The sequence below is a fragment of the Neofelis nebulosa genome, chromosome 7, assembly GCF_028018385.1.
Source record: "Neofelis nebulosa isolate mNeoNeb1 chromosome 7, mNeoNeb1.pri, whole genome shotgun sequence".
NCBI lineage: Eukaryota > Metazoa > Chordata > Mammalia > Carnivora > Felidae > Neofelis > Neofelis nebulosa.
Genome location: NC_080788.1, coordinates 34,359,628 through 34,386,397, shown reverse-complemented (window position 1 = coordinate 34,386,397; position 26,770 = coordinate 34,359,628). Strand labels below are relative to the sequence as shown.

The 26,770-nt window shown below is 38.5% G+C and overlaps 2 protein-coding genes across 13 annotated transcripts in view; one reads left to right on the top strand and one right to left on the bottom strand.

The window, feature by feature from the left end:
- Positions 1-11,449, bottom strand: part of MYO9A (myosin IXA) — a 280,075-nt gene extending 268,626 nt beyond the window's left edge. For 7 of the 11 annotated variants that reach the window (XM_058737152.1, XM_058737159.1, XM_058737158.1 and 4 more), the window contains exon 1: positions 10,725-10,836. The gene's annotated coding sequence lies outside the window, so the exon portion shown is untranslated. Of the gene's footprint in view, positions 1-10,397; positions 10,702-10,724; positions 10,837-11,336 lie in introns of those variants that run through there. The other 4 variants (XM_058737154.1, XM_058737157.1, XM_058737153.1 and 1 more) reach the window with 4 other exon arrangements.
- On the top strand, positions 11,384-26,770 carry SENP8 (SUMO peptidase family member, NEDD8 specific). 2 transcript variants are annotated; one of them, XM_058737191.1, is made up of 3 exons: positions 11,386-11,496; positions 17,314-17,357; positions 25,023-26,770. In XM_058737191.1, the coding sequence occupies exon 3, from the start codon at positions 25,059-25,061 to the stop codon at positions 25,695-25,697; it is 639 nt and encodes a 212-aa protein (XP_058593174.1). In that variant the 5' UTR covers positions 11,386-11,496; positions 17,314-17,357; positions 25,023-25,058; the 3' UTR covers positions 25,698-26,770. The 2 variants fall into 2 exon arrangements, with proteins under 2 accessions (XP_058593173.1, XP_058593174.1); XM_058737190.1 differs by lacking the exon at positions 17,314-17,357 and having other exon boundaries at positions 11,384-11,496.

Sequence of the window (26,770 nt, the reverse complement as noted above, 5' to 3'; positions counted from 1 at the left end):
TGTACAGCTGTAACTAATACAACATTGCATATTAACTATACTTCCATTTTAAAAAAAAACAATAAACGAAACATTACTTTCAAGCACTGGAGTAAAAGACAATTTAGATCTGAATGGCTAGGTTCCCTAACTTCCAATTTCTATTTCATAAGCCCCATAGCTTGAATTCCTTCTATCCTAACAGGTGCCCTTCCCTTTCCCTTTGGTATTCTTGATCTCTTACTTTTTATTTATACTCATAATATACATCTTATTATACATCAGACTATAAGCAACTGTCACAAAATGCTTGGAATCCCAAAATCTGAGAGATTTAAGGCAGAAAAGAAGAAGAAAGGCTAAAGTGAGGGAGGGGGAAGTTGTAGAAAAAAAGTGAAGACAAACTTGAGTTATCCTTACATGAAAACACCCAGGACATCAGGTTTTTAGTTCCAATGCTTTAAAAGAAGCCAAGAAGCAGAGGAAGAAAAAGCAAGTGAATCATCTATTGTCTGACCCTCGTATCATACAACAATAAAAGCAGATTAACATTAACACCAATGACCTAATATACAAGGGGAAGAAAGTATACTATGTCCCAAAACATACCATGAAATTCTCTTCACAACAACAACAAAACACAACAAAGCCCACTCAAACTATAGCTCTCGGGAACAAATCAACTCCTTCTCAATTACTTGGGGAAGACACTTTTTTTTTAATTAATTTATTCCATATGTATTACTTACAGTCCAAAAAATTAAACACAAATATCCATCAGATCCAGATTCATTAAAATTATGGCACAGCAGAATATTATGCCTCCATGAGAAAGATCCGAATGTACCAATATGGAGTGCTTTCCAGAATATATTAAGTGGAGAAAAATAAAGCTACAGAACAGTATATATAGATATTGCTCATGCACGCATGCACGTGCACACACACACACACACACACACACACACACACCTTTGGCATATGAAGGGAGAATACACACATACATCTTATTTTTCAAAGAGAAAAAATACCGGAATGACTGATCAAAAACTCACAAAAATGTTACCTTTACAGGAGCAAGGAGGAAACAGAATAGAAGAGACAGGGATAAAAATGAGATTTCTATATATGCCTTTTCATTTGATTTCTCCTTTGAACTATGTAAGTGTTTCATATATTCAAAGAGTAATATTAAACAAACAAAACAAAACAAAAAAAGGGGGGGAGCAAACCCTAAAATGAAAAACAAATGGATCTAACTACATACCTATCAAATTGGTAACAATCACACTGAGAAAATAATGATTTCAAGTGACTTTTAAATATAGTACTAACAATAAGTATATCCTTATTGGGATACATTCTAAGGACAAAATGAAATGCAAAAAAATCTTAAGCTTCACTGAGTAGGTTTATTTATCTTGAAACTATTTAAGGTGTACTTTAAATATATACATATACATAAAGGTTAAGAAAAACTAAGGTTTTCAATGTAAAAGAGATTAAACTTAAAAAAAAAAAAAAAAGGAAAGAAATACCCACAGAGTTAAATTTGAATTAGAATTATCAATATGACCTCATGCTTTTTTTCCCCTCCAGACAAGGCAAGGCCTAGAAGTAGTGACATCCCCATAAAAAGGAGCATATTTGGCATCCAGATATTGGTTTCTAAATATCATCCTCCATTATAAGGAGACAGAGCTCCTGAAGAGAAACTGCTAATTGAAATCTAAAGCAGGAAAAGTCCATGGTGAGCCAAGGTATCTAATACTCAAAAGTAAGGACTCATTCAATGACTAATAATGCATTTATGCAAAAAGAACTGAGGGCTATGCTTGGAGGGGCTCCCAATGCCCTTATTTGAGACCATTTGAGCACCAAAACGAATAATGTCTGTAACTTATTGTAATTCAACAAAGAAAAATCCAAGAGATCATAACAACATTCATTTGTTACCATTGTAATAACTCATAGACCAACTCCTCATTCTGAAAATTAGATGAGAAAGAATTAAGCATTTATTTACTCTGCCCTTTAGGAAGAACTATAGTTCATTCCCAGTTGCTGGAAGGTTATAAAGCTCTTGTTAACTGAAGAATGATAGCTAGTAAGTGTAAAAAAAATAATAGAATTAGAAAAATCACTAATTTTCAAGTTTCAATTAAATAACTGAATTGCCTAAGGTTCAACAAAGGATGCTAAAATTATGAGGTAAGGCACACTGAATAATGGAATTTTTATGGTACCAAAGTATCACCCCCACAAATTATTGTATTTGATCACAGTAGGAAAAATACACTTCTACAATGGAGAGTCAGCAAACACCAACTTTAAACTTCATAAAACTTAGATTACTAATAGTGACATTATGTACCTCCCATAATATGCAACATGAAATATAACATCACCTATGAAGTATTCTTGCCAAAACTTTTTTAATATGCATCTAACTCAAGCCTTTAAAATATAACTTCCAATTTACAAAATACACAGTGAACAAAGGAATAAGTTAAACAAAAGCACAAAGAAACAATCAGGTAACTCTAGAAAACAGGCCATTCTACAAGAATGATCTTGTCTTCTCAAAGAAATGTCAATCATGAGAGAAACAGGAGTGGAGGAAGGAAATTTTCTAGATTAAAAGAGACTCAAAAGATAATCAAATGCAATACAAAAATCTTGACTGAATTCTGGTTTGAAAAAATCATTTTATGGGACAAATGGGAAAATTTTAAATATAGACTGAATATTAAATGCTATTAGGGGCGCCTGGGTGGCGCAGTCGGTTAAGCGTCCGACTTCAGCCAGGTCACGATCTCGCGGTCCGTGAGTTCGAGCCCCGCGTCAGGCTCTGGGCTGATGGCTCGGAGCCTGGAGCCTGTTTCCGATTCTGTGTCTCCCTCTCTCTCTGCCCCTCCCCCGTTCATGCTCTGTCTCTCTCTGTCCCAAAAATAAAAAAAAATAAAAAAAAATAAAAAAAAAATGCTATTAGGAAATGACTTATTTTTCTAGGTGTTGGTAATGGCACTGTGGTGATGTAGAGAATATCTTTTTTTTTTTTTTTTAAGTTTTATCTAAATAATCTCTACACCCAACATGGGGCTCTCAAACCAAAGATCAAGAGTCACATGCTCTTCCAACTGAGCCAGCCAGGCACCCCAAGAATATTTATTTTCTTAGGAGATATATGCTGAAGTATTTTGAGATAAACATCATAATAGTCACAGCTTTCAAAAGGCTCAGTGAAAGTATACACATGTCCATACGTATAAAGAACAATAAAGCAAATACGGATGGGCCATTGATAACCTGAATCTAGGTGGCAGACATATCAATGTTCTTTGTCCTAATCATTCAATTTTTTCATTATTTTCTAAGTTTTTTTATTATTAAAAAAAAAGTAGGGGAGAGGCTAGAAGAGAACCAAAAGAAGGTAGAGTTTCAAAAGAAAGTAAGGAAAAAATACGATCTAAAAATCATTTATAAACACATATCCACACAGTCATCTGAAGAACTTTCTTCTTTATATTTAAAAAGAAAAAGGGGCACCTGGGTGGCTCAGTCTTGTTAAGCATCCAACTTCGGCTCAGATCGTGATATGAGCTCAAGCCTCCCAAAGGCTCTGTGCTGACAGCTCAGAGCCTGGAGCCTGCTTCAGATTCTGTGTCTCCATCTCTCTCTGCCCCTTCCCAAGTAGCATGCATGCGCGCTCTCTCTCTCTCTCTCTCTCTCTCCCTCTCTCCCTCCCTCTCGCTCTCTCTCAAAAATAAACATTAAAAAAAATTTTTTTAAAGAAAAAAAATCCAGAGATTACTCAACCCACTATCATCTGATCAATATAAGTAAACAGATTTCAAACAAATACTTACACATTACAAATAGCAATAGTACTACAATCTGTCAATGATTTAAGGAATGTTTGTCATTGGCAAACAGAACATTGTCTTATGATACCTCAATTGAAGTATCATAACACATTGAATCAAAATACATTCTAACATCCATTAAACTTATATAGTAAGAAATCAAGAAAAGCATTTCTTTGAAACTTCTTGAATTCAAAAATATTATCACAGTTGAAAGACAGCTAGCCGACTTTCTACGATTTACTTCTATTAGCAACAAATTTTGATTAGCCATTTACTCTAAACGCCACACAATGAATTCTTTAAATTCCTGACCTCATATTTAAATATAACAAGAAATAGACATATTTTCAGGAGAAAAGGAAAATTTGTTGAATATCAACTATGTGCCTAGTGCTTTACACAAAGTTTTTTTAACTCTAAATGATAATCTTGTGTCAGGTAAGTATTTCCAATTTGAGAGATGCACATTCTTAAAGCTCAGAAATGTTAAGTGACTTGCCTATAAATGACAGCTTATAAATGATGAGGCTGGAAACTGAATTGAGGTTGCTGGAAATCCAGGTTTGAAAGTCCATATTCTTTCTACTTGATTGGCCTTAATGGACTTAAATTAATATTTGCAGACAGAAAAGCCCATCTAAGGAAAAAGTATGTTTAAAAGAATACCTTCATATTCAAAGAGCTACATAATGTCAAAGAAAAATCAAAACTGAGAAAAAGAAAAATACACTCTAAAATGATTGCTGGTTGTAAAAAAAAAAAAAAAAAAAAAATTCTTAGCAAGCCAGCTGTCTATGACATAGGACAGCTAGTACTTTCCTCACTGTACATGTAAAATTACACTCCGGTTGCCCGCTGGATGACCCCACTGCCAAAATATGCTAGCAACATAATTCACATTAAAACTCAGAGGCCAAACGCCATTTGGAAAGTGCTTTACATGTTTACTATACACATCTTCATCAAGTTCACCATTCAAAATTAATAGGCTATTTTCAACAAATATTCTTTGATCTATCATATTATTTTCTACCACTCTGAAATATTAAACTTATAAACAAGAAAATCTACTTAAATATAAACATCCCACAACTGAATATTAGAATATTAGTAGAATGTGATTTCAAATTTGTCTGTTGCATGTAAGTATGCGAAAATTACATTTCTGTAATATAACAAATTATATTCGTTCTACAGGATCACAATCCCGATACCTGTCTCTCGTATGTCTAAAGATACACACAAAATATGTAGAAAAAAACATTAAAAGAGTTTTCCCATTTAAAATTAAATCCTCTTTGAACTGGATTAGTAACTAGAAAAGGGCATGAGGTAGCTTACGGAGATGTAGAAATATTCTGCATTTTACCATGGGTGTTGGTTACACTGGTGTGTTTACTTGGTGAAAATTCACTTAGGATCTGTGTACTTTTTTGTATACTTTAAAATTTATAAAAAAACATTATACACACACACACACACACACACACGTATTTTTTTTTAATCCCCAATCTAAGTCTTCCTTCCTATATAGTAGGGATAAAAAAAGAAGTTAAATACACAAGTAATTAGGAATTTCATTTGAGAGCTATGATAGACATAAGCACTAAGGAGGAGCACACAGGAGTGGCATCTAACTCAATCTAGAAGAAGTAAAAGAAATCTTCCTGAAGATATACCTGAAACAAATCCTGAAGGTCAGATAGGAATTAACCAAGCAAAGAATGGGTGAAGGGAAAGACAGGAAAGGAAGAGAGATGCAAAGACAAGAGAAAAAAGCACCTTATCTGGGCGGAAGCCTAAATTCAATAAGGGTGGATCAAAGAATTTAAGGAAGAGAGCATGGGAGGAAAGCCTAGAAAAGTAATAGGTCATAAATCTCACATATATGCCATGCTACAATTAAGCTTTATCCTGAAAGCAATGAGAAGACACTGAAGATCTTTCAATAGGAAAGGACATGATCAGATTTGTATTTGTACTACAAATGTCAACTATAGTGTCTGCCATGCTTGCAATCCCATTTTGTGAGAAATTAGCCCACACACTGCCCTGTGCTTTTCACCATTATGATCCTGCCCCACACCCACATGCACAAATAAACACATGGCCAACACTAAATGGCCAGGAGTGATCACATGTCCCAAGTACACAGGCTTACTAGTAGCCCATGAGAAAAAGAGCTGAGCCCAAGAGATGGTTTCTTAGAAATTCAAACCAGAAAATCCTAGGGAAAAGGAAGAAGTTAACAAACAGCTCAAGTTAAAATGCCAGCATCCAGGAGGCAAAATGTTGGCACAGGAGTAACACAGTAGTTATAAGGAGGCATAAATTGGGAATAAAGGGAAGCTGTGAGAGGAAAAACTGGAGTAGGGAGAAAAAAAGAGAAATCGTAAAAGTATCTAAGACACATTAACCACAGAGCACTAGGAGTGAAATAGGTATTTTTCTGCTTTTAGTTTTATTTATTAAACTCCTGTTCTTCTTGAGAGCAAGGTGTTCAACTTTTCCTAGGTTCCCTTCTGCATGTTTCCTTTTAAAAAGCACTCCACTACTTACTGTAACTTGAGTCTCTTTGCAAATGAAAGACTCTAACTAAAAGAGCATTTTAGAACACCTAATCTGGCAGCAGTGCAGAGAATGAATTGGAGGGTAAGACAAAACAAGAGGCAGAAAAGAGAAAGCAACAAGACTGCTTAGAACACATTACAGGAGCACCAGAGACATTCCTGGCTAAAATAAAATAGAAACAACAAAAACAACAATAAATATGAAATTATCATGAGGGAGAATGTGGAGCACTTAGTGACGTTGGTAGTAAGGTACAGAGTGGACAATGATTCACAGGTTCCTGAAGACTTCTCCAGGAGAGAGTGGTGCCATTCACCAAGATAGGAAATCAAAAACAAAAATTTTTGTTGCAGTTTGTCTCCCTCTCCCCTCTCCTTTTTGGAAGAAAGAGAAGCAGAGAAGAGTTTTTATTTTGCACACATTTGAAGTGCTTGTGAAATGTGAATCCAAGAGGAGATATCCATTAGCAGTGATTCATAAGGAAAAGTTAGAGATCTATACAGCAGCTCTAAACTTAGAAATACATAGAATGGGGGGGGGGGGGGCACCTGGGTGGCTCAGTCGGTTGAATGTCTGACTTCAGCTCAGGTCATGATCTCACACTTCATGTGAGATCCCACAGTTCATGGGTTTAGTCCTACGTCGGGCTCTGTGCTGACAGTTCAGAGCCTGGAGCCTGCTTGGCATTCTGTGTCTCCCTTTCTCTCTGCCCCTCTCCCACTCACAGTCACTGTCTCTCTCAAAAAAAAACAAACATTAAAAAAAAAAAAGTCAATGTTAGATTTTAAAACATGAACCACCAGGGGTGCCTGGGTGGCTCAGTCGGTTAAGCATCCGACTTCGGCTCAGGTCATGATCTCACAGTCCATGAGTTCGAGCCCCGCATCAGGCTCTGTGCTGACAGCTTGGAGCCTGGAGCCTTCTTCAGATTCTTTGTCTCCCTTTCTCTAACCCTCCCCCATTCACGCTCTGTCTCTCTGTCTCAAAAATAAATAAACATTAAAAAAAAATTTTTTAAACATGAACCAAAATTTTTTGACTAATATTTATTTTAAATTAACTAAAAAATCATGCAAACTAGGAAACACTATTCTTGGTAAACCATATTTTCAAATATCCTACACTTCTCTACAAACAAAGAAGACTGAACAAACATCTACAATAGTAAAATTCAAATGATTAGAAAAGATGGGTTTATAGTACTAATTTCTACTGAGGTTTTACTTTTTAAAAAAATCTAATTTTACTCCCATTTCCCTCATAAACTAAGGCATTATTGTTAACTAAGTGAAAAAACTATTAAATCACATTAGACTGTGAACCTCACTATTGATACGTAAATCATAATAAGATTTTTTAAAGAACTTAATCACTTGGGGCACCTGGGTGGCTCAAGTCAGTTGAGCATCTGACTTTGGCTCAGGTCACGATCTCACACAGTTCGCGAGTTCAAGCCGGGTCCAGCATCTGGCTCTATGCTAACAGCTCAGAGCCTGGAGCCTGCTTCAGATTCTATGTCACCCTCTATCTCTCTCTCTGCCACTCCCTTGTTTGTGGGCTCTCTCTCTCAAAATAAACAAACTTAAAAAAAATTAATCTGCCACTCCCTTGCTTGTGGGCTCTCTCTCTCAAAATAAACAAACTTAAAAAAAATTAATCACTTACTTTACTAGCTTTAGACATTCAACTTCTATCTGTAATGTAAATGTTGGATTTCTGTCCTATAATCTTTTCTCCTCTCATTTATACCTTTTGCCCCCAAATCTATTACTATCAATCCAGAATTTGATGAGCTTAAGACACAAATCCAGCTGCCTCCTGGCCGTCAGTATCTGACAGAAATATAATCACCCAAATCCAACCTGTCACAAATTCTTTTTTGACAAAAATAAAAATCCCATTCTTCCCTTCTATCAATTCCCACTTCAGTGAAAGGCACAAGCTAGAAACCTAAATCTTCTATGAACCTTCTCCCTAATTCCAAACCCAATGAAATCACCAAGTCCTCTCTACTCCCAATACCCAAATCCAGACTCCCTATCATCATTTGCCTAATATTCCTGCCCTTAGCCTTAGACTACCCTTTAATCCACCCTCCTCACTGCAGCCAGTGACCTTTTAAAAATGCAAATCTGATCATTTCAGTCCCCGACTTTATATCCTTCAATAACTTATTTGATAAATATTATAATCACCATCAAAGCTAATGAATCACTCCGTGAAAGCTCGGAGATTCAATGAGAACTTTAGTTATATCCTTTTTTGTAGGTTCAATACAAAAGAATCACCAGGAGGGGCGCCTGGGTGGCGCAGTCGGTTAAGCGTCCGACTTCAGCCAGGTCACGATCTCGCGGTCCGTGAGTTCGAGCCCCGCGTCAGGCTCTGGGCTGATGGCTCGGAGCCTCGAGCCTGTTTCCGATTCTGTGTCTCCCTCTCTCTCTGCCCCTCCCCCGTTCATGCTCTGTCTCTCTCTCTGTCCCAAAAATAAATAAAAAATAAAAACATTTAAAAAAAGAAAAAAAAAAAGAATCACCAGGAAATTTTTTTAAATCCTGATAATTATTTACAACATACATGTAACAGCTGATACACTAAAAGAAAAGCAAATGAGACCGTTTGTAAAAGCAAAGACTAAAAATAATGTCAAGATCATAAAAAGAGAATACTATACAGCCCATGAATGTGGCATGTCCATATGTACTCTAATTGAATGAGCTCTAGGCTCTACTATCAAGTGAGGGGCAGTGAGGGGAGGTATAGAGTGTATAGTATTGCAAGCATTTGTGGTGCATTTTAAGAATATATTTGAGAATATAAATTTAAAAATCACAGGAAGGACCCACATAAAGATGGAAATAGTAGTTGCCTCTAAAAAGTAAAAACAGGTGGTTGGAGGATAAAGGGGGAAGAGAAACTTTTTGCTGCATACTCTTTAGAACCTTTTGACTTGTATACTATGTCTAGTTATTACCTGTAATTTTAATATGATTTTCTCCCGCTTCAGTTTCACACACACAAAAGAAAAAATTTTTAAGTACTAACTACAAAAACCTCACTATATACTTCATCCCTAGGTACTGATCACTTAGTGCATCATCACGTTTCCTTCTTGAAAACTCAGGAGTTCAACTTCCACAAACAAGATTTTATTCACTATTTCACTACTGCTGAGAAGGCTGTTGGTAATGACATCAGTCAACACTGCATGATAACTGTACTTGCTCCTTGGAAAAGGAGCAGCACCAGGTAGCAGAAATTTATTACTAAATTGACATTAAAATCTTCAGGAATTAAGGAAAGCTACAAGTCTTATTTTTCCGGAAAATTCAAAAAACACGTTAAAAAAAAAAAAATCCCCTTGTGTCACTCAAAAACAAAACAAAAAAATGTGTAAAAATCTTCCAGAAAGGGAAGCAAATGATACTACATGGAGACACAGTCACATCCCTTAATGTAATGTGATTTAATTCTTATAGAGGTCCCTAAATGTCAGACTGGACTACCTCACACGTTCTGCAGAAGAGACAAGATGAGAAGCAGGCTGTATGACCTTATATTAGCACACACACCCCTGCCCTGGGCCCGCACTCTTCCCTGTCCCTCCCTCCTTTGGGTATCAGTTAGTCCCCTTAGGTCCCACGGGGGGGAGGGGGGGGAGGGAGTACACTAGGTTAAGCAAACACCCCTCCAGGATTTAAAGGCAAAACTCTTCCAACCAAAGAAAAGGGAAAGATAACAAGGTCTGCCTGAGAGGACTGGGGGAGAGGCTGCTGTCTGATGGTGTCTACAGAGGGGCTGACACCAGATCCACTGGGAGGAGAGAGCATCAAGAACAGACTATCCGCAAGGCGAGGAGGGTAGGGTTGACGGGAAGCGAGCTGGGAGGGGTCCGCAGGCAGGGGGTGGGCTGCAAGGTCGCTCTGGGTTAGGGGGCGGCCGCGCCTGGGTGTCAGAGGAACTGTGAGCGGGTCAGCTTACGGGAGGCCGTAACGGAGTCTGGAGGCTCCACGAGGAGTCCTAAGAGAGTCCGAAGGGGGTTCTAACGGGCTGTGCTGGGGATAGGGGGCCGTGACAGAACCGTCCGGGAGCTGGCGGGCCGGAGTGGTGTCTGACCAATGGAAGATACGATGGGTGGGGTCTACCGGGGACCCAGCGCAGCGATCCGGTGTCTGGGAGGCTCCTAGGCAGACCCGCTCACGGGGCGTCTCCGCTGGGGCGGGGCTGCCCCAAAGGAGCCAAAGAGCGAGACCGAGACGTGGGCCGGGCCGGGCGGCAGGGCCTCTGGGCGGCTTGGGCGGGTCTTACCTCGGGCTCCGCCGCGGTGGCCACTGCAGCCCCCTCTTCGGGAAACGCCACCTCCTACCCGCGGCCCCAGGGTCAGGGCGCCGGAGACCGCAGAGGCTGAGGCCACCAAGAGTCAAACGGTTCCAGAAGGGTGGGCCCAGCTGCCTCAGGGTCCGGGAGAGCGGCCGCCGCGCATCCCCCGCCCTGTCAGAGAGACTCCGCCCGGCCCGCGAGGGCACATCCCCCGCCGCACCCCGCCCAGAGAGCACGCGTCGGACCGTCGCCTCAGCCGCTGTCGCCGCCTCTGCCGGTGCCGCGGATGCGTCCTCCGCCGCCTCTCACAGTCCTTGCGGTACCCTCAGCAGCCACCGCCAACCGCCGCCGCCTCCCTCGTCCGCTCAGGCCCGCGCGCCCCCGACCCCGCGCACGCGGCCCCGCCCCGAGCGACTCCTCGGCTGCAGACGAGCAGGCGCGCGCGCACTTACCTCCCACGCCCCCTACCGCCTGCCGGAGCCGGCCAGCCTGCCGGCCCTGCCCCCGCACGTGACGCCGCCGGAGAGAACGGCTGACGCTTGCGCGGGCACGCCCCATTCGTCCGCCCCAGGCGGCCCCGCCCAAACTTTTCTTCCTCACCTTACGGCAGAGCTCGGAACGCTGCCTCAGATTCTCACTCTACTAGAGAGGAATGTCGCAAGGTTGGGGTAGAAAACTCTGAGTTTACGACTGTAGCTCTCGCTTTCCGGCCAATACTGAGGTGCCTGAAGGCTGGTTGGGGTGGTGAGGCCCGAGGCAGGTAAGAAGCCGCCTCCCTACTTTGGTTGGTAAGGCGGTGTGTCCCGTCAGGGAGCTGCTTTGCGGCCCTAGCCGACTTAACGTGTCCTTGCCCCCTCCCCAGTTCTGGCGCAGGATTCTCAGCGCCGCCCCTCTTAGCTCCCGCCCCTTCCCACACACACGCCCTCTCCCCTCGCATTTCCCCGCCCCCGACCTCCGTTTCCTAGTCTCGCTTTCCATTCATTCCTGAGACTTTTTCACTGAGTGCTTTCTGGTGCTTTAGACTCCAGGAAGTCAGAAGCAAATGAAACCATTTCAGCTTTCTGAAGTGCTGTGTTACATGGGAGACTTTGAGAGAATCCGCAGTGGTAATAAAGTAAAATTATAATAGAAAAAAAAAAAGGCACAGGGTCCTCTTTGAGCATAGAAGAGGGGCCCCTGCTTGTGTGGAACGACTTGGGGAAACCTTTTCCAAGGTGACCTTTTGGCCACTCTTGTGTTAAAAGGCCAGTGAGCAGTAGCTGGTCAGAGAAACATGAGACAAGCAGAGAGAATGACGGGCACAAAAGCCAATCATCGTATTGGCTGTTAAGAGTAAAAAGAGGAATAGAATATAGCTGGTGGAAGCTATGTAGATTACCCTTTAAAAAGAAGCATCATAGTAAGATTGTGAGAAAGTTAAGGGGCGAGAATGTGGGCCGCAAGAATGCTTTCTTTAAAGATGGGAGACTTAGGCATAGAAGTGGTCCACCGTGGAACCCGAAGTGGACAATTCATGGATAAGGGTGGCTGATTGATAGCTTCAGGAACACTAGTGGAACTCAACCTTGTATGCATGTTAGAATAACCTGAGAAGTTAAAAAAAAAAAATAATAATACTGTTGCTCCACCCAAGACCAATTGAATAAACCGGGACTAGGGCCCAGGCCATCAGTATTTAAAAAAAAGTTTCTGAGGTGACTAACGCTGACGGTTGAGAACCAATAAAGGATGGGAAAGTAAGGAGGGGCAGGAAGTTGATGGTGTTGGCTCTGTAACATTAAGGTGGGAGTTATTTGATGAAAGAGTTGGGGCTGGAATGAGAAGCTTGAGCAGAGTGATGGAAGTTTTGGGTAACCACTCTGGGAAATGGGAAAAAAGATGTCATTTTTGCCTTTCCCTTCAACACAGTTACATCCCTCAATCTGAGGATGTAAAATGAAGTCCACCTCAGTTAGGGCTCTCTTTACTCTCCCTTTCCCTACCATCCAGCATTTATCAGCTGGGGATCCAACCTTAGGGCTGAATCAAGGGTATCTTTATTTATGTCCTCAAAAAAGATCAGCGCTAAGTCAATTTGAGATTCAAAGACTAACTTTACTCCCCTGGAAATTACTGCATACAGTGCCTTGCCAATTTAGAATCTTTTATTATTCATTTCATCAATCATTTAAGGAATAAGATATAAAGATAGTTAAGATATAGCCCTATTCAGGGGCACCTGGGTGGCTCAGTCGGTTGGGTGTCTGACTTCGGCTCAGGTCATGATCTCACGGTTTGTGAGTTTGACCCCCGCATCGGGCTCTGTGCTGACAGCTCAGAGCCTGGAGCCTGCTTTGGATTCTGTGCCTCCCTCTCTCTCTGCCCCTTCCCCTGCTCATGTCCTGTCCCTCCCTCTCTCTCAAAAATAAATAAACATTAAAAAATTTTAAAGATATAGCCCTATTAAGACCTCATAGTATTAGGGAAAACAAACCTTTAAAATGAATAATTCACTTGACAAGCAGAGAGGTCTGTATAAGGCAATGCCAAAGCCAGTGAGTGCAAGGCTACTGACTATTAACTAGGGCTAATTCAAAAACCAGTCTATCTGCCTCCAGATAAAAGACAGTTACTGTTGTCTGGTATGACTAGGGCTTAATATGGAGAGTAGGGGTGGGGTAGAGATAAAGGCGATAAAGTGGGTGTGAATAGATTATGAAGAGCCTTGAATTCCATGCTAAAGTGTTTAGATAATCTATAAGCAATTAATAGGTATAAAAAACAAAGATAAAATAACCTTTTTTACACCACAGACTTCTTTGGCAGCCTGGCCTATGAACCCTATCTCAGAATAATATTTTTAAATATATAAAATAAAATGCATAGAAATAAAATCAATTTTATTGGAAGTTTTAAAATATTCAAACAACTGTATGATGTAGTTACATGTGTGCTTCTTTATGCATTAAATAATATCTGGCAGCAGGCCTAATTATGTAATTTCAAAATAGTGATGCATATAAATTATATTTTGAGATACTCATAGTAACTTCAATGTGATATTAAAATATCATATTTCTATTGGTGACAAAGACATAGGGACTGCTAATACTGCTGTGGATTATTGCCTATACTTATTGAAGAAAATGCTAAATTTCAGCTAGAGATTATTAAAAATCCAGAATGCAATTTTTTTCCCAGTCCAAGTTCATGGAACCCTAATTCTAGCTGCATCCTGGCCCATGGGCCCTAGATTTATAAAAAGCTGACTGTAATAGTTTTTTTAAACAAGAGCATGATAGATCACTTCTCTGTTTCAGAAAAATACTAGAGTAGTTTTCACTTCCCAGCCTCTCTGTGGAAGTAGGGAACTGGCTGTTTTCTTCTCCTCTTATACAGTAGGGGCAGCAACCAGTACTAATTAATCCACTGTTGCCTAATAATTTGGGCCTGCAAGAGTACTGTACTTGTGCCTATGTATGTAGGAGCAGTACTAGGAAATAAATTGGGAAAGATAGGCTGGGGCTCTTTTTGTGGAAATCATTGAATGTCAAGATGTAATTTGTACTTAATTTGGTAGATAATGGAGAGATGTTAAAATCTTTGGAGTAGAATAATGTAATTATTAGAGTTCTGTTTGAAAAATTAATCTAGAAGTAATGTGTAGGTTGGATTGTCAGAAGATAGGAATGAAGAGACTAGACCAATAAATAATCTTTAACTAAATTTTACTATAAAGTGATCTCTAAAGGGTCTGTTAAGTTACTTTGTTTCCCCAGTGTGACTGACCAGTCTAAAGAAACATAGATTGAACTAAATTACATACCTTTCTACAGAGATGTGCTTACCAGTGTGGAGGTCCATTAGCATTTTACATGTCAAGAGGCCAGCCCATTCTTTTGTATTATAAGTGATAATGTTAGTACTTTTGATAGGCAGTGGCTTTACCACAATATAGGTTCCCAGGTGTTGCTAAGGCCTTTCTTAGTTAAATTCCATCTACACGTGTTAAATCCTACATTTCTGACTTTTTAAGGTCAAGATTTCTGTCTCCTTGTCAATCCCTTAAACCTCTTGGATGAGTAAAATGCATTAGCAAACAAGAAGGAAATCCTTGAAGCCCAGATAACCTGTCTCATTAGAAATTGATCAATACCAAACTATGTGAAATTTACTGCCCAAATTCCACCTAGTTCCCAACTTGTGTCCTTTTTTAAATATATTCAAAAAATTAATTATGGGGTCCAAATATTACTAATCCAAATAAGTAATGTGAAGTTAACTTTCTGAACCAGATTCTCTGAGAGACTACTTTCTTCAGCATGACTAACTATATTGATCTTGTCCATCTAACTTTTGGAGAACATTTGGACAGCAATATGGTTTAACAGACTGAAAATCAAGTTTATGTAGAGGCTAAGGTTCATCTGTCTGTCTCCTTTTTAGGGGAACCAGGAAACAGGTCTATCTGAAAGCAGAAAGAATACTGGAAATTTTTGAAGCTTTTTAAGAATTTTTATTACAAAAGATCTCAGAAATTTCCTTTCTCTGGCTTCTGATTAAGCGGCTACTACCCCTTCCACACCTTTATCTGTTATGAAAGCACCAAACACAGTCCTGATACTGAAAAAAATTGTCCCATTTACAATTATTATTTTCGAGCGTCTAGATTACAGGTTAAAAAACTTGAGGACTTCCTTCCCTTATGGCCAGTGAATAAATAAATACTCTCTCATAGTAGAGTGGTAGGTTCAAGTCCTCCATCAAAGCAATAGCTTAGAGATTTCTGACCTTAGTTGGCTCTAATTTTCTCACTACTATTTGTTGTAGCAACTTGATACTTTACATTAGCAGCTAAAATAAATAGTTGCTGGAAATGTTTAGCCCTACTTAATAGCATATAATTAAAATTTGGTTAGGTAGTTCACAAATATTTTGTATTAATTAACATTTAAAGACAAATTGCTAAGACAGAAAATTCTCTATGTATTATTGGATCCCTTCAGATCCTGCTTTCCTATCAGCACAATACAGTAAAACATAAATTCATTATTTTTTTCATTCATTCATTATTTGTTTGAACCCCTGAGTGGCTCAGTCAGTTAACCAAGCTGACTCTTGGTTTCAGCTCAGGTCATGATCTCTCGGCCTCATGGGTTCCAGCCCCAAGTCAGGCTCTGCACTAGCAGTTGTGGAGCCTGCTTGGGATTCTTTATCTCGCTCTCTGCCCCTCCCCCACTTGCTCTGTCTCTGAGCAATATATAAAAAAACTTTTAAAAACTTTTATTGAGCCCCTACTATGTGCCAAGCACATTTTTGAAACTCATTAATTAGGAGTTTGTAATAACAATTTACCTCTTAACTATCTATGAAAAAAATACTTTACCAGGCTTTGAAATCTACAGGACAAATAAGATTAAAACTTGAGTTTTTCATACTCTTTCAAACTGTGTTTGCATATAGCTATTGTGTGCTGAACACAGTGGTTATTTATGAAATCAGGCAGATCATAACTTCAGCTTGATCACACCTTATTAGCTTTAATTTGTTTATACATATGATAAAATTCTGTCCACTCCTTCATAAAATGTTATCTTGCTCAAACCCCTCATTGAACCTATTGGCCTCCCTACACACTGTCTTTACAACCCCAGGTATTTCAAATTTTGCATTTGTACAAAGTCATTTCTCGGAAGATTTTAAGCAAAACACAGCTTAAGGAAAGGCTGGTGTTTACATCAAGTTTATAGTAAGGAAAAAAAATTGTAGTACAATTAGAAATGGAACTTTGAGTTAGAAACAGTAGACTGAAAATAAAATTATTTTCATGGTCAATGACATCTTAGCCATTGATAGCCATGCCTAGTAACAGAACAATAAATAGAGAACCTTGGTGCTAGAAGAAATTCTAGAAAGTCTTCTAGTTTATCTTCCTGGCCCAAGGCAGGACCAAATGGAATTTATACTTAAAATACTTTAAAGTTAAGTATTCTGGTAGGAGAGTTAACAGGCATCATCATCATACCAAGTAGTTTTTCTACTTTGAGAGCTGAATTCCTCTATTTGTAAAATATTGATGTCAAGAGGAATATTGTTCAATTTATAAATAATTTATACAATTGAGAAATCTTCCTGTTTATAACAATTTTGTGTTTTTAGGAGTTTTTCAAAATGTATTTTACTTCTATATTTTATTCAGGAGAAACATTTATTAAATTTTCTCCAGTTTGTCAAGCACTAAAGAAACGGGGATGCATAAAATCTAATAATTTCTGCCCTCAAGAGGGATATATAAATCTTGATGGTAATTTTTACATTCTACTTTATACATATATTTAGGTTTAGGCTAGCATTAAAAGGAAACGTTTAACGGGGAAATTGAAACCAAGAAAAAAAGTTTGAACTTCCTTCCTGAAAATATTTCTGCTTATGCTGCCATGAAAAGCACATTTGGTCTTTGGATTTGATTCTTTTTGTGAAATTGCAAATGGAATCATACATTAGAAGTTGGACATAATCTAATTTTACATCTTTGTGTTTGAATATTTATAGAAGAGATATTAGACTTTCTCTGTTTTGTTTTTTCTTTTCTTTCCAGAGGACAGAAGAGACCAGTGAGTTGAAAGAACAGACATATTTTAGGTCAGTGTAAGAGTGGGAGATGGTATATCCTTTTTTTTCCTGAATGGAAATAGCTGTATTTATTGGTTATATGCTTATTATAAAAAGAAAGGGGAAAAATATAAAGCAAACAGTATTAAAAGGTAGAAGGAAAAAAGTGTTAAGAAGCATTAATTTTTTTTAAAACTATATTTAAACTTTGGCTGTCATTCTTGATTTTTTTCGTGTATATTTTTCTTGTATAAATTTTTATATAAACTTCCTTTTCGTAGCATATCATAAACATATTTCCATGTCAATACATTGGTATCTACAACTTTATTTTTTAATGACTGAAAATATTTCATTGTATGAAAATCTATTATTTAATCAGTCCTCTTTTGAACTTTCAGATTGTTTCAGTAGTTCTTTTATAAATATTGCTGTGATGAACATCCTTCATAAATTTTTGCACACATTCTTAATATTTCCCTTAAGATAAATTTCTGAAAGTGTCATACCTTCACATAGACATTTCTTAAGAATTAAAATATAATGGCAAATTACCCTTCCAAAAGCTTGCATATGTTTATATACTCCTGTCAACAATGAGAATGCTTGTTTTTCCCATGGTCTCTCAGCAATGCTAGTTATTACCTGTTTTCCTCATCTTTGCTAATTTGATAGGTAAAAAATTAAATCTTGCTTTAACTTGATTTCCTTTGATTACTAGTAAAGTGTTGAGTATCTTTTCATGCATTTATTGGCCACATAAGTGTATTAAGCTCCATTTTCTTCTAATATTTTTGTTTCTTTTCTTAACATTTAAATGTTATTCCACTTAGAATATGAGTTCATATAAGGTATGAGGTGGAGATCTAACTTCTTTTTTTTTTTTTTTATCAAATGATTAACATGTTGCCTCACTGCATTTATTAAGTAACTCAGCAAGCACGTCCCAAACTTCACTGCACAGCCAATAAGGTGTTAATAGATATTCTGTTTAAAAGGAAAAAAAAAGTGTCTCATGGTCAAATGAGTTTGGGGGAAAAAATAAGACCAAGAAAAGTTACATTTCCTTATTACAAAACTTCTAGCCTCTAATATGATTGTGTGCATTATGAACCTCCAATGAGGACTTTTAGGATGAAGCATTCCCCTAACTTATTTAACCATATAATCTTATTTTTTTTCTTTCAAGAAATACCTTTGAAATCTGTGGAAGTGTACTGTCCAAAATAGTAGCCAATAGCCACATGTAGATATTTAGATTTAAGTTTAATTAAAAATTAAATATTCAGTTCCACAGCCTTATGAGCCACATTTCAAGTGCTCAGTAGCCACATGTAGCAAGTGACTACTGTATTGGACATTGCCAATAAGGAACATTTCCATTATCATCAAAAGTACTATTGGACAGCACTCTTTTAGAACACAGTTCATTGAAACTGACTCCCAACCTATTGGTTTTCTACTGAACCAGCAGCTTCTTCCCTTACTTGTATCAGATTGGCTTCCATTGAATTGTAAATTTTCCCTTTAAGGTAGTTTTTATTACCTTTTATGTAATTACCTTGTTGTTTTTTACAACAAATATTCCAGTAATGTACATTTTAAGGATTTCAAGATTAAGATGAAAAAGTAGTCTCTTCCTTTTGCTAAAATTAAGCCTTCGTTTAGGAATTGTTCTATACTATGAATTCAATATTAGCTTCATTTAGCTACAGAAGTTGGAAGATGTTATAAACTGTTACTGCAGGGTTTGTGTATACTGACAATACACAATTAACATCATTGCTCCACTCAGGTCGAGAGAACAATTTTCTCTGGAGTTAGCATTCACCCTTCTTCTGCCAAAGGTAAAGCACAGAGCAGAGTCATGCCCTAGCTAAATCTATCTTTGATGACTTTGTGGCCTTATAAAAAAGACAGATGTGCTTTATTTTCAAGAAATCTCTAAGGCCCATTATTACCACCCTAAATATAGGGAGCAGGGAAGACAACTCTTTTTGAGTCCGCTATATATGTCAGATGACATGCTGAGTGTTTTCACTCATGTTTTTATTTTGTGTAACAGTCTATGAGGCAGGTGTTATTATTACCTCATTTTACAGATGAGGAAAATGAGGCCCAGAAAGAGAATAAATAACTTGCCCAGATTCACACAGATAGGCAAGTGGCAAAGTAGAGCCTGGACCCAAAGCCTCCTAGCCCCAAAATGTAGAACTAAAATATATTTTGTAGAACTTTACAAATACAACTATGAGGAGGTTATTGTCTCCCCAGTTCACTCTTCAGTCTTCCTTACCATCCACCAAGGCCAAGTACATAGGTCTTCTTATTTCTGAAGGAGTTTACTATTAAGTGAAGAGGAGAAAAGACAAAACACAAAACCAAAGCAGAAAGGGGGATGTTACAAACAATGCAAACGTCTTAAGAGGACTTATTTCTCTTTTTACCCCTAATCTATATTTTCTGATTCCTTTTTTGAAATGTTTCATTCATCTGGCAAATATTTATTGTACCTCAGATGTGCCAGGCACAGTGCTCCCTGTATAGAAAGGAAATATCCCGGGGCGCCTGGGTGGCGCAGTCGGTTAAGCGTCCGACTTCAGCCAGGTCACGATCTCGCGGTCCGTGAGTTCGAGCCCCGCGTCAGGCTCTGGGCTGATGGCTCGGAGCCTGGAGCCTGTTTCCGATTCTGTGTCTCCCTCTCTCTCTGCCCCTCCCCCGTTCATGCTCTGTCTCTCTCTGTCCCAAAAATAAATTTAAAAAAAAAACGTTGGAAAAAAAAAAAATTTAAAAAAAAAAAAAAGAAAGGAAATATCCCTAGGAGAGTTCTAGATGGTTCTTGGTTCTTTTGCTGGATCCCCTTCTGTCTCCTTTTCCCCCACCCCATTAGTAATGGGATCGTCATCCTTTATGGTCACCCTAACTAAAACCCACAGACAATTTCCTAATGATTCTCTTTTACCCAACTGTTCTCTAATCACTTATTGAGTCTCTGTCTACAATACCTTTCCTCCTTGCCTCCCCATTTCTACCATTTCCCCTGATTTAGGCCATTTCCTCCTACTTTCACTTTCAATAAAAATCTACTTGATCTCTTCCTCCAGTTGCTCTCCCTACCAATTAATCCTTTGTACTATGGCTGAATTATTAAACTTCCTAAAGCACCAGCCTTGCCATTAATGGATTCCCATTTCCTCAGTATAAATTCCAAATTCTTTCACCTGGACTTCAGTCTGTTACCATTTAGCTTCTAATAATTTTCCTCTGACCTTCATCTGTACCCCTATTCCTACTTCATTCCAGCCAGACTGGAATGAGCCTCTAGGGGCACTTCCCTTGCTCTCTTACCTTCTTAATGCCCTTCTCCATGCATCTAATTCTATATGCCTTTCAAGAGCCAGCTTTTATGCCACTTTTTCCTGGAAGTCTTTCCTGATCTCAAGTCTCCTTCCCTTTCTTAGCCAGAGGTGATTGTTCACTCTTCTGAATTCCCATACATTTTATTTCTGCCCCTTGTGGGTTTCTGATCTTATTGACTATAAGCCATCTTATACATCTTGGTATCTCCCACAACAGCTATTAGGTACTCAGTAGGTGCTTATTGAGTAAAAAGAATTGTATATTCACTATGTATTCATTATAATATAATAGGCTTATGCTCAGTCAGGGTAGGAACTATGACTATTTCATTCCCATTCTGTATTTTCAACCCCTAGCACAAAGGAAACACTCAGTAAACATTTGTTAAATGAAATACATCACAGTTATCAGTTATTGGGATATAAATTTCCTTGAGACACAATGATGTCTGGAAATACTACTTTATGTTATATTTTTTAAAACATTAGTTACCAATGTTTCTTCATTTTATATTGACAAATACTCCAGGATAAAGGTCATGTATTAATATTCTCACTTTACAGAAGAGGATACTGAGGCTTAAAGAAATTGAGTAGTTTATTTATGATCATACGGTCAATGAGTAACAGAATTGAGTCTAAAATTCAAGTCTTCAGATGCTAAGTTTAGAGTTTTTCTTCGCTAACAATGCTTTGGCCAAAGGCTCCTTTGGTTCCATTTGCTTTAGAATTGTTGGGGTTAAACTATTGCTACCATGCTGGGTGGAATAGACCTAGATCCTTGACTGACCCATTGTCTGGATGTTGGATATTTTCAAAATCAAACAGAACACTAAAACCATTTTCTGAGGGTGCCTGGGTGGCTCAGTCGGTTAAGCGTCCGACTTCAGCTCAGGTCATGATCTTACAGTTTGTGGGTTCAAGCCCCGTGTTGGGCTCTGTGCTGACACCTCAGAGCCTGGAGCCTGCTTCAGATGCCGTGTCTCCCTCTCTCTCTGCCCCTCCTCCACTTGTGCTGTTTCTGTCTCTCTCAAAAATAAATAATAAACCTTAAAAAAAAAAAATTTAAGCCCTTAAAAAAAAAAGAACTATATATTCTGAAGGAAATCTTGGCCACTTATGTCACTCCTTCCAAGGTGAGATGCCTGTCTTTTCAGGAACTCTTCTCCTTGTAGGCTATCCCTAGTTGGGTTGGCTATTAATATGTGGGTCTGATTTCAGTGTAGAGAGTAGGTCTCCAGGTATTTGCCAGGCAGTAAGATCTGGTACTCACCACTACATAGTATTCATTGAGAGCGGGGGGAAGAGATTGGGGGAGCTTTGCTTGATGCACAAGCAGTCATTCCATTTTCATATTAATTTACTCTTAAGTCACATCAGCAGCAAGCTGAGAACCTAGCCTCCATAGACTTGTTTTTACTAGACTGCTGTTAATTCATTTGCCATCAGACTGGATATGAAGGATCGTTATAAGAAACAACTTCATCTATCATAAGAATATTGAGGGACATTATTCATTATGATACACCTTGTCTTTTATGAAAATTGCTTGAAAAAAAACCTGCCTAACCTTAATACAAAGAATGCTTTTACCTCTCCTGAGCAATTGCTTTATTTTTACCTTACGGACATTGTGAATGTTTAACTTTATAGTCTCTGGTTAGCTGCCAAAAATCTTAGAGCCAAATTTGTGGCCCACCCATAGCAAATGTGCTCTATGCCTCGTTAAACTTTGTTCCAGTCTCTAGTTTATGTCTCTCCTGAAGTTATTCTCTTTTCTCAAGAAAATCTTAAGATTTGGGGCACCTGGGTGGCTCAGTCAGTTAAACATCCAACTTCAGCTCAGGGCATGATCTTATGGTTCATGGGTTTGAGCCCTGCATCTGGCTGTGTGTTGACAGCTCAGAGCCTGGACCCTGCTTTGGATTCTGTCTCCTCTCTCTGCCCCTCCCCCACTTGCACTCTGTCTCTCAAAAATAAATAAACATTTTTAAAAAACCTTTTTTTAAAGAAAAGAAAATCTTAAGATATTTTCATTCGGGGGTGCCTGGGTGGCTCAGTCGGTTGTGCGGCCGACTTCAGCTCAGGTCGTGATCTCACGGTCCGTGAGTTCAAGCCCCGCGTTGGGCTCTGTGCTGACAGCTCGGAGCCTGGAGCCTGTTTCGGATTCTGTGTCTCCCTCTCTCTGACCCTCCCCCGTTCATGCTCTGTCTCTCTCTCTGTCTCAAAAATAAATAAACGTTAAAAAAAAAAAAAAAAGATATTTTCATTCGATCTTATGTTGTATATTTATATTAATATGTATGTGTATATACATATATTTCTCATAAACAGCCCTATATTGTTTCTGAAATAGTTCAGATTATTATATACTATATGCACATAAAACCATCTTTGGTGCTTCTTAATTACCTCACTTACTTTAGGGTCTTTTTTCTTGAGGGGTATATTTATTTTTTCTTACAGGTTTTTCAGACTTTTGATTACAGAAAAATGTCTGTGCCACAAAATTTTATTATTTTAGTAGTATAATCAAATGGTAAAATACCTGGTCTGATGGCCAGAATTGATTATTAATGGCTAGAATTAGGGGCGCCTGGGTGGCGCAGTCGGTTAAGCGTCCGACTTCAGCCAGGTCACGATCTCGCGGTCCGTGAGTTCGAGCCCCGCGTCAGGCTCTGGGCCGATGGCTCGGAGCCTGGAGCCTGCTTCCGATTCTGTGTCTCCCTCTCTCTCTGCCCCTCCCCCGTTCATGCTCTGTCTCTCTCTGTCCCAAAAATAAATAAAAAAAAAAAAAAAAAAACAAAAAACGTAGAATTAATTGATTATTCTAGCCCAGTCTTTCACAGAAATGATATTATTATAATATGCTTTGTTTTATACTCTCAGTCTGCATGTGACCTTTTATTGCTTTGGATTTTTAGTGATGTTGTAATGCTGTCAGGTCAATGCACAGCAGTTAACTCTCTCTAGCTTAAATATTATGTTATCTTGCCCATTTATCAGACTTCTTGTCTTTGTTAGCACCTTACCTTCGGTGATCATGAGCATATTAATCTTATCATATACTTTGTGTTGCTGTACTCTAAGTCATGCTTTTGTTTGCAAAAGGTAATATGAAGAGATATTTGCTTCCAAACTTCATTTGCTTTCACTGGTGTGGAGTGCTATGTAGATGTTCTGATCATCTTACTAATACCATTTAATTAATAATATAAATGCTTTTGGAACAACATTTTATGTTCTTTTAATAACTTCAAGTAAAATTATTTGGCCTTTCTGCAACTCACTGAGGCATGTAAGCAGATATATGCCCTTTTTACAGACAACAAAGCAAAGACAAAATCATTTAAATTTTGTGATAAAACTAGGGCTAGATCCAGGTCTCCTGATTCCTGTGCCTAACTACCTTTCAGTGATAAAAATTTCTAACTTATAAACATTACATAATCTTTATCTTACCCCTTGAAGTTAAAGATGAGAAATGGATGAGGAAAACTAGATCACTCATACTCAAAACCGAGCAGAATCAGGAATGATTTTCATTTGTAAAACTCATGATTTTCTGTTCTTGAAATGTTCTTTCATTTATCTTTTTTTCAAGTTTATTTATTTATTTTTGAAAGAGACAGAAAGCATAAGCAGGGAAAGGGCAGACAGAGAGAGGGAGACACAGAACCTGAAGCAGGCTCCAGGCTCTGAGCTCTTAGTGCAGGGTCCGACGCAGGGCTCAAACCCATGAACTATGAGATCATGACCTGAGCCAAAGTTAGACGCTTAACCGACTGAGCCATCCAGGCACCCCTGTAGTTCCTTTTAACTACAGCTCTAATCACTGTCACTTTCCATTATGGAATGAGGAAGCAATATTTTTATCTTATCTCAAAAATAAATGTTGAAATGGAAACTATTTCCCTTGTTAATAAGCAACATTTTTCTTCAGACTCTTTGAAAATTCACTTTAATGTAAAAATAACTTGCCATTGTTATCATGCATATTCATTAAAGGACCAAATATAGGGTTAATGGTAGGAAGTTTGATAAATGTCTGTTATAATTTTAACCAATCTCTGCATTTAAAGAGGAAGATAAAAATTCATGCTTACTGTTTCAGCATGAAAATTTTCCAAAGTTTTCATTTTAACTAATTGTTAACACACAATCCAGAAGCTAGAGTCTGTTGAATGTTTACTCTCAGGCAGGCATTATTGCTAAAAACTTTACAATTGTATTTAATCTTTAAAAAAACCTGTAAGAGTAGCTACTATTTATGATCCCGATTTTACAGCAAGGTATCATATTCAGCAGTAAATATTATCTTCTGCCTCTCCTTCAGCTACTGGAATTTCTGATCAGCCCTGGTCAGGACAAGATGGACCCTGTAGTTTTGAGTTACATGGACAGTCTACTGCGGCAATCAGATGTCTCGCTGTTGGATCCTCCAAGCTGGCTCAATGACCATATTATTGGATTTGCCTTTGAGTACTTTGCCAACAGTCAGTTTCATGACTGCTCTGACCATGTCTGCTTCATCAGTCCCGAAGTTACCCAGTTCATCAAGTGCACTAGCAACCAAGCAGAGATTGCCATGTTCCTTGAACCCCTAGACCTCCCCAACAAGAGAGTTGTATTTTTAGCCATCAATGATAATTCCAATGAGGCAGCTGGGGGAACCCATTGGAGTTTGTTGGTTTATGTCCAAGATAAAAATAGCTTTCTTCATTATGATTCCCATAGCAGAAGCAACTCAGTCCATGCAAAGCAGGTAGCAGAGAAACTGGAGGCTTTCTTAGGCAGAAAAGGAGACAAACTAGCCTTTGTGGAAGAGAGAGCCCCTGCTCAACAAAACAGCTATGACTGTGGGATGTATGTGATATGTAACACTGAGGCCTTGTGTCAGAACTTCTTTAGGCAACAGCCAGAATCACTACTGCAGCTACTCACTCCTACATACATCACAAAGAAAAGGGGGGAATGGAAAGATCTCATTGCCAGACTTGCCAAAAATTAGCTATCAAAGAATATTTGCGGCTGTTGAAGTCTCCTCTTTCTGCCCATCCCCATCTATTGGATGGCTGTAATCTCAGTGCCTGAAGGAAGATGCCTGGTATCTTATTTTTCCCTGGAAGAATGTCATCTTCTGCATTATCCACATGGAAAGTTTCACTTTAACCCTAACTTGAGAGCAATATGCTCTGTGAAAATGTCTTGAAGTTATGCATCAAAACCTTAAAATCACGCTGTCTGAACATTTATTATTTCCCTTTTTGTCTCCCTTATTCCTATTGGCTTATTCAAAGGAAAAGCAGTGATCTTTAAAGAAACCAAGTGTATGTCATATCCAGAAGAATGCAAGAAGAACATTATAGAAGAATCAAAAACTTATTGCACAGCCCTGCATATTTAAAGAGATCAACTGGCTAGAAGCAGGTCAAGATCTAACCTAATTCAAGATCTAAATATTCTAAGGATCAGTTATTCAGTTCTGTGATACCTCTTCCATTCTCCATGCAGAGGCTTTCCCAGCTATCTTTGTAACCTTTGCAGATATTTGATAAAGATGATGTTAGCCCATCTTCCCCCACTCTATTCCTGGAATGTTTTAAGAAAGGGGGAATCTTTAACTTCATTAAAATAAATGGCTGTTGGACCTTTTAGTTTGCTCAGTGAATGGGTTGACTTGCTACTCTGCATTGATAACAGCTTTTCTTCACCTTGTCTGTTAGCCATGCAACACTCCTTCCTTTTATATCCAAAGTTCTGTGGTTTTAAAACTCATAGCCAATAACTTCCCAAGGTTGCCTGTTATTTCTAATAAATATTGCTGCTTTCTAATAGTCATAGTTTTTCCTTTCCTCTTTATCCATAATCTGGCAGAATTGTTTTCAACCATGGTGATTTCAGGACTATTACCATATCTGAAACTTGCAAACTGAAAGTTGGCTTGTTTTTTTTTTTTTTTTTTTTACAGTTATAAGGCAGATAAAGTGAGCTTTCTCAACCCTTTCACTTAATTCAAAATGCAGACGATGTAATTTTTAAAATATGGAACCAAGAATAAAAAGAAATGCTATCCCTCCTAAA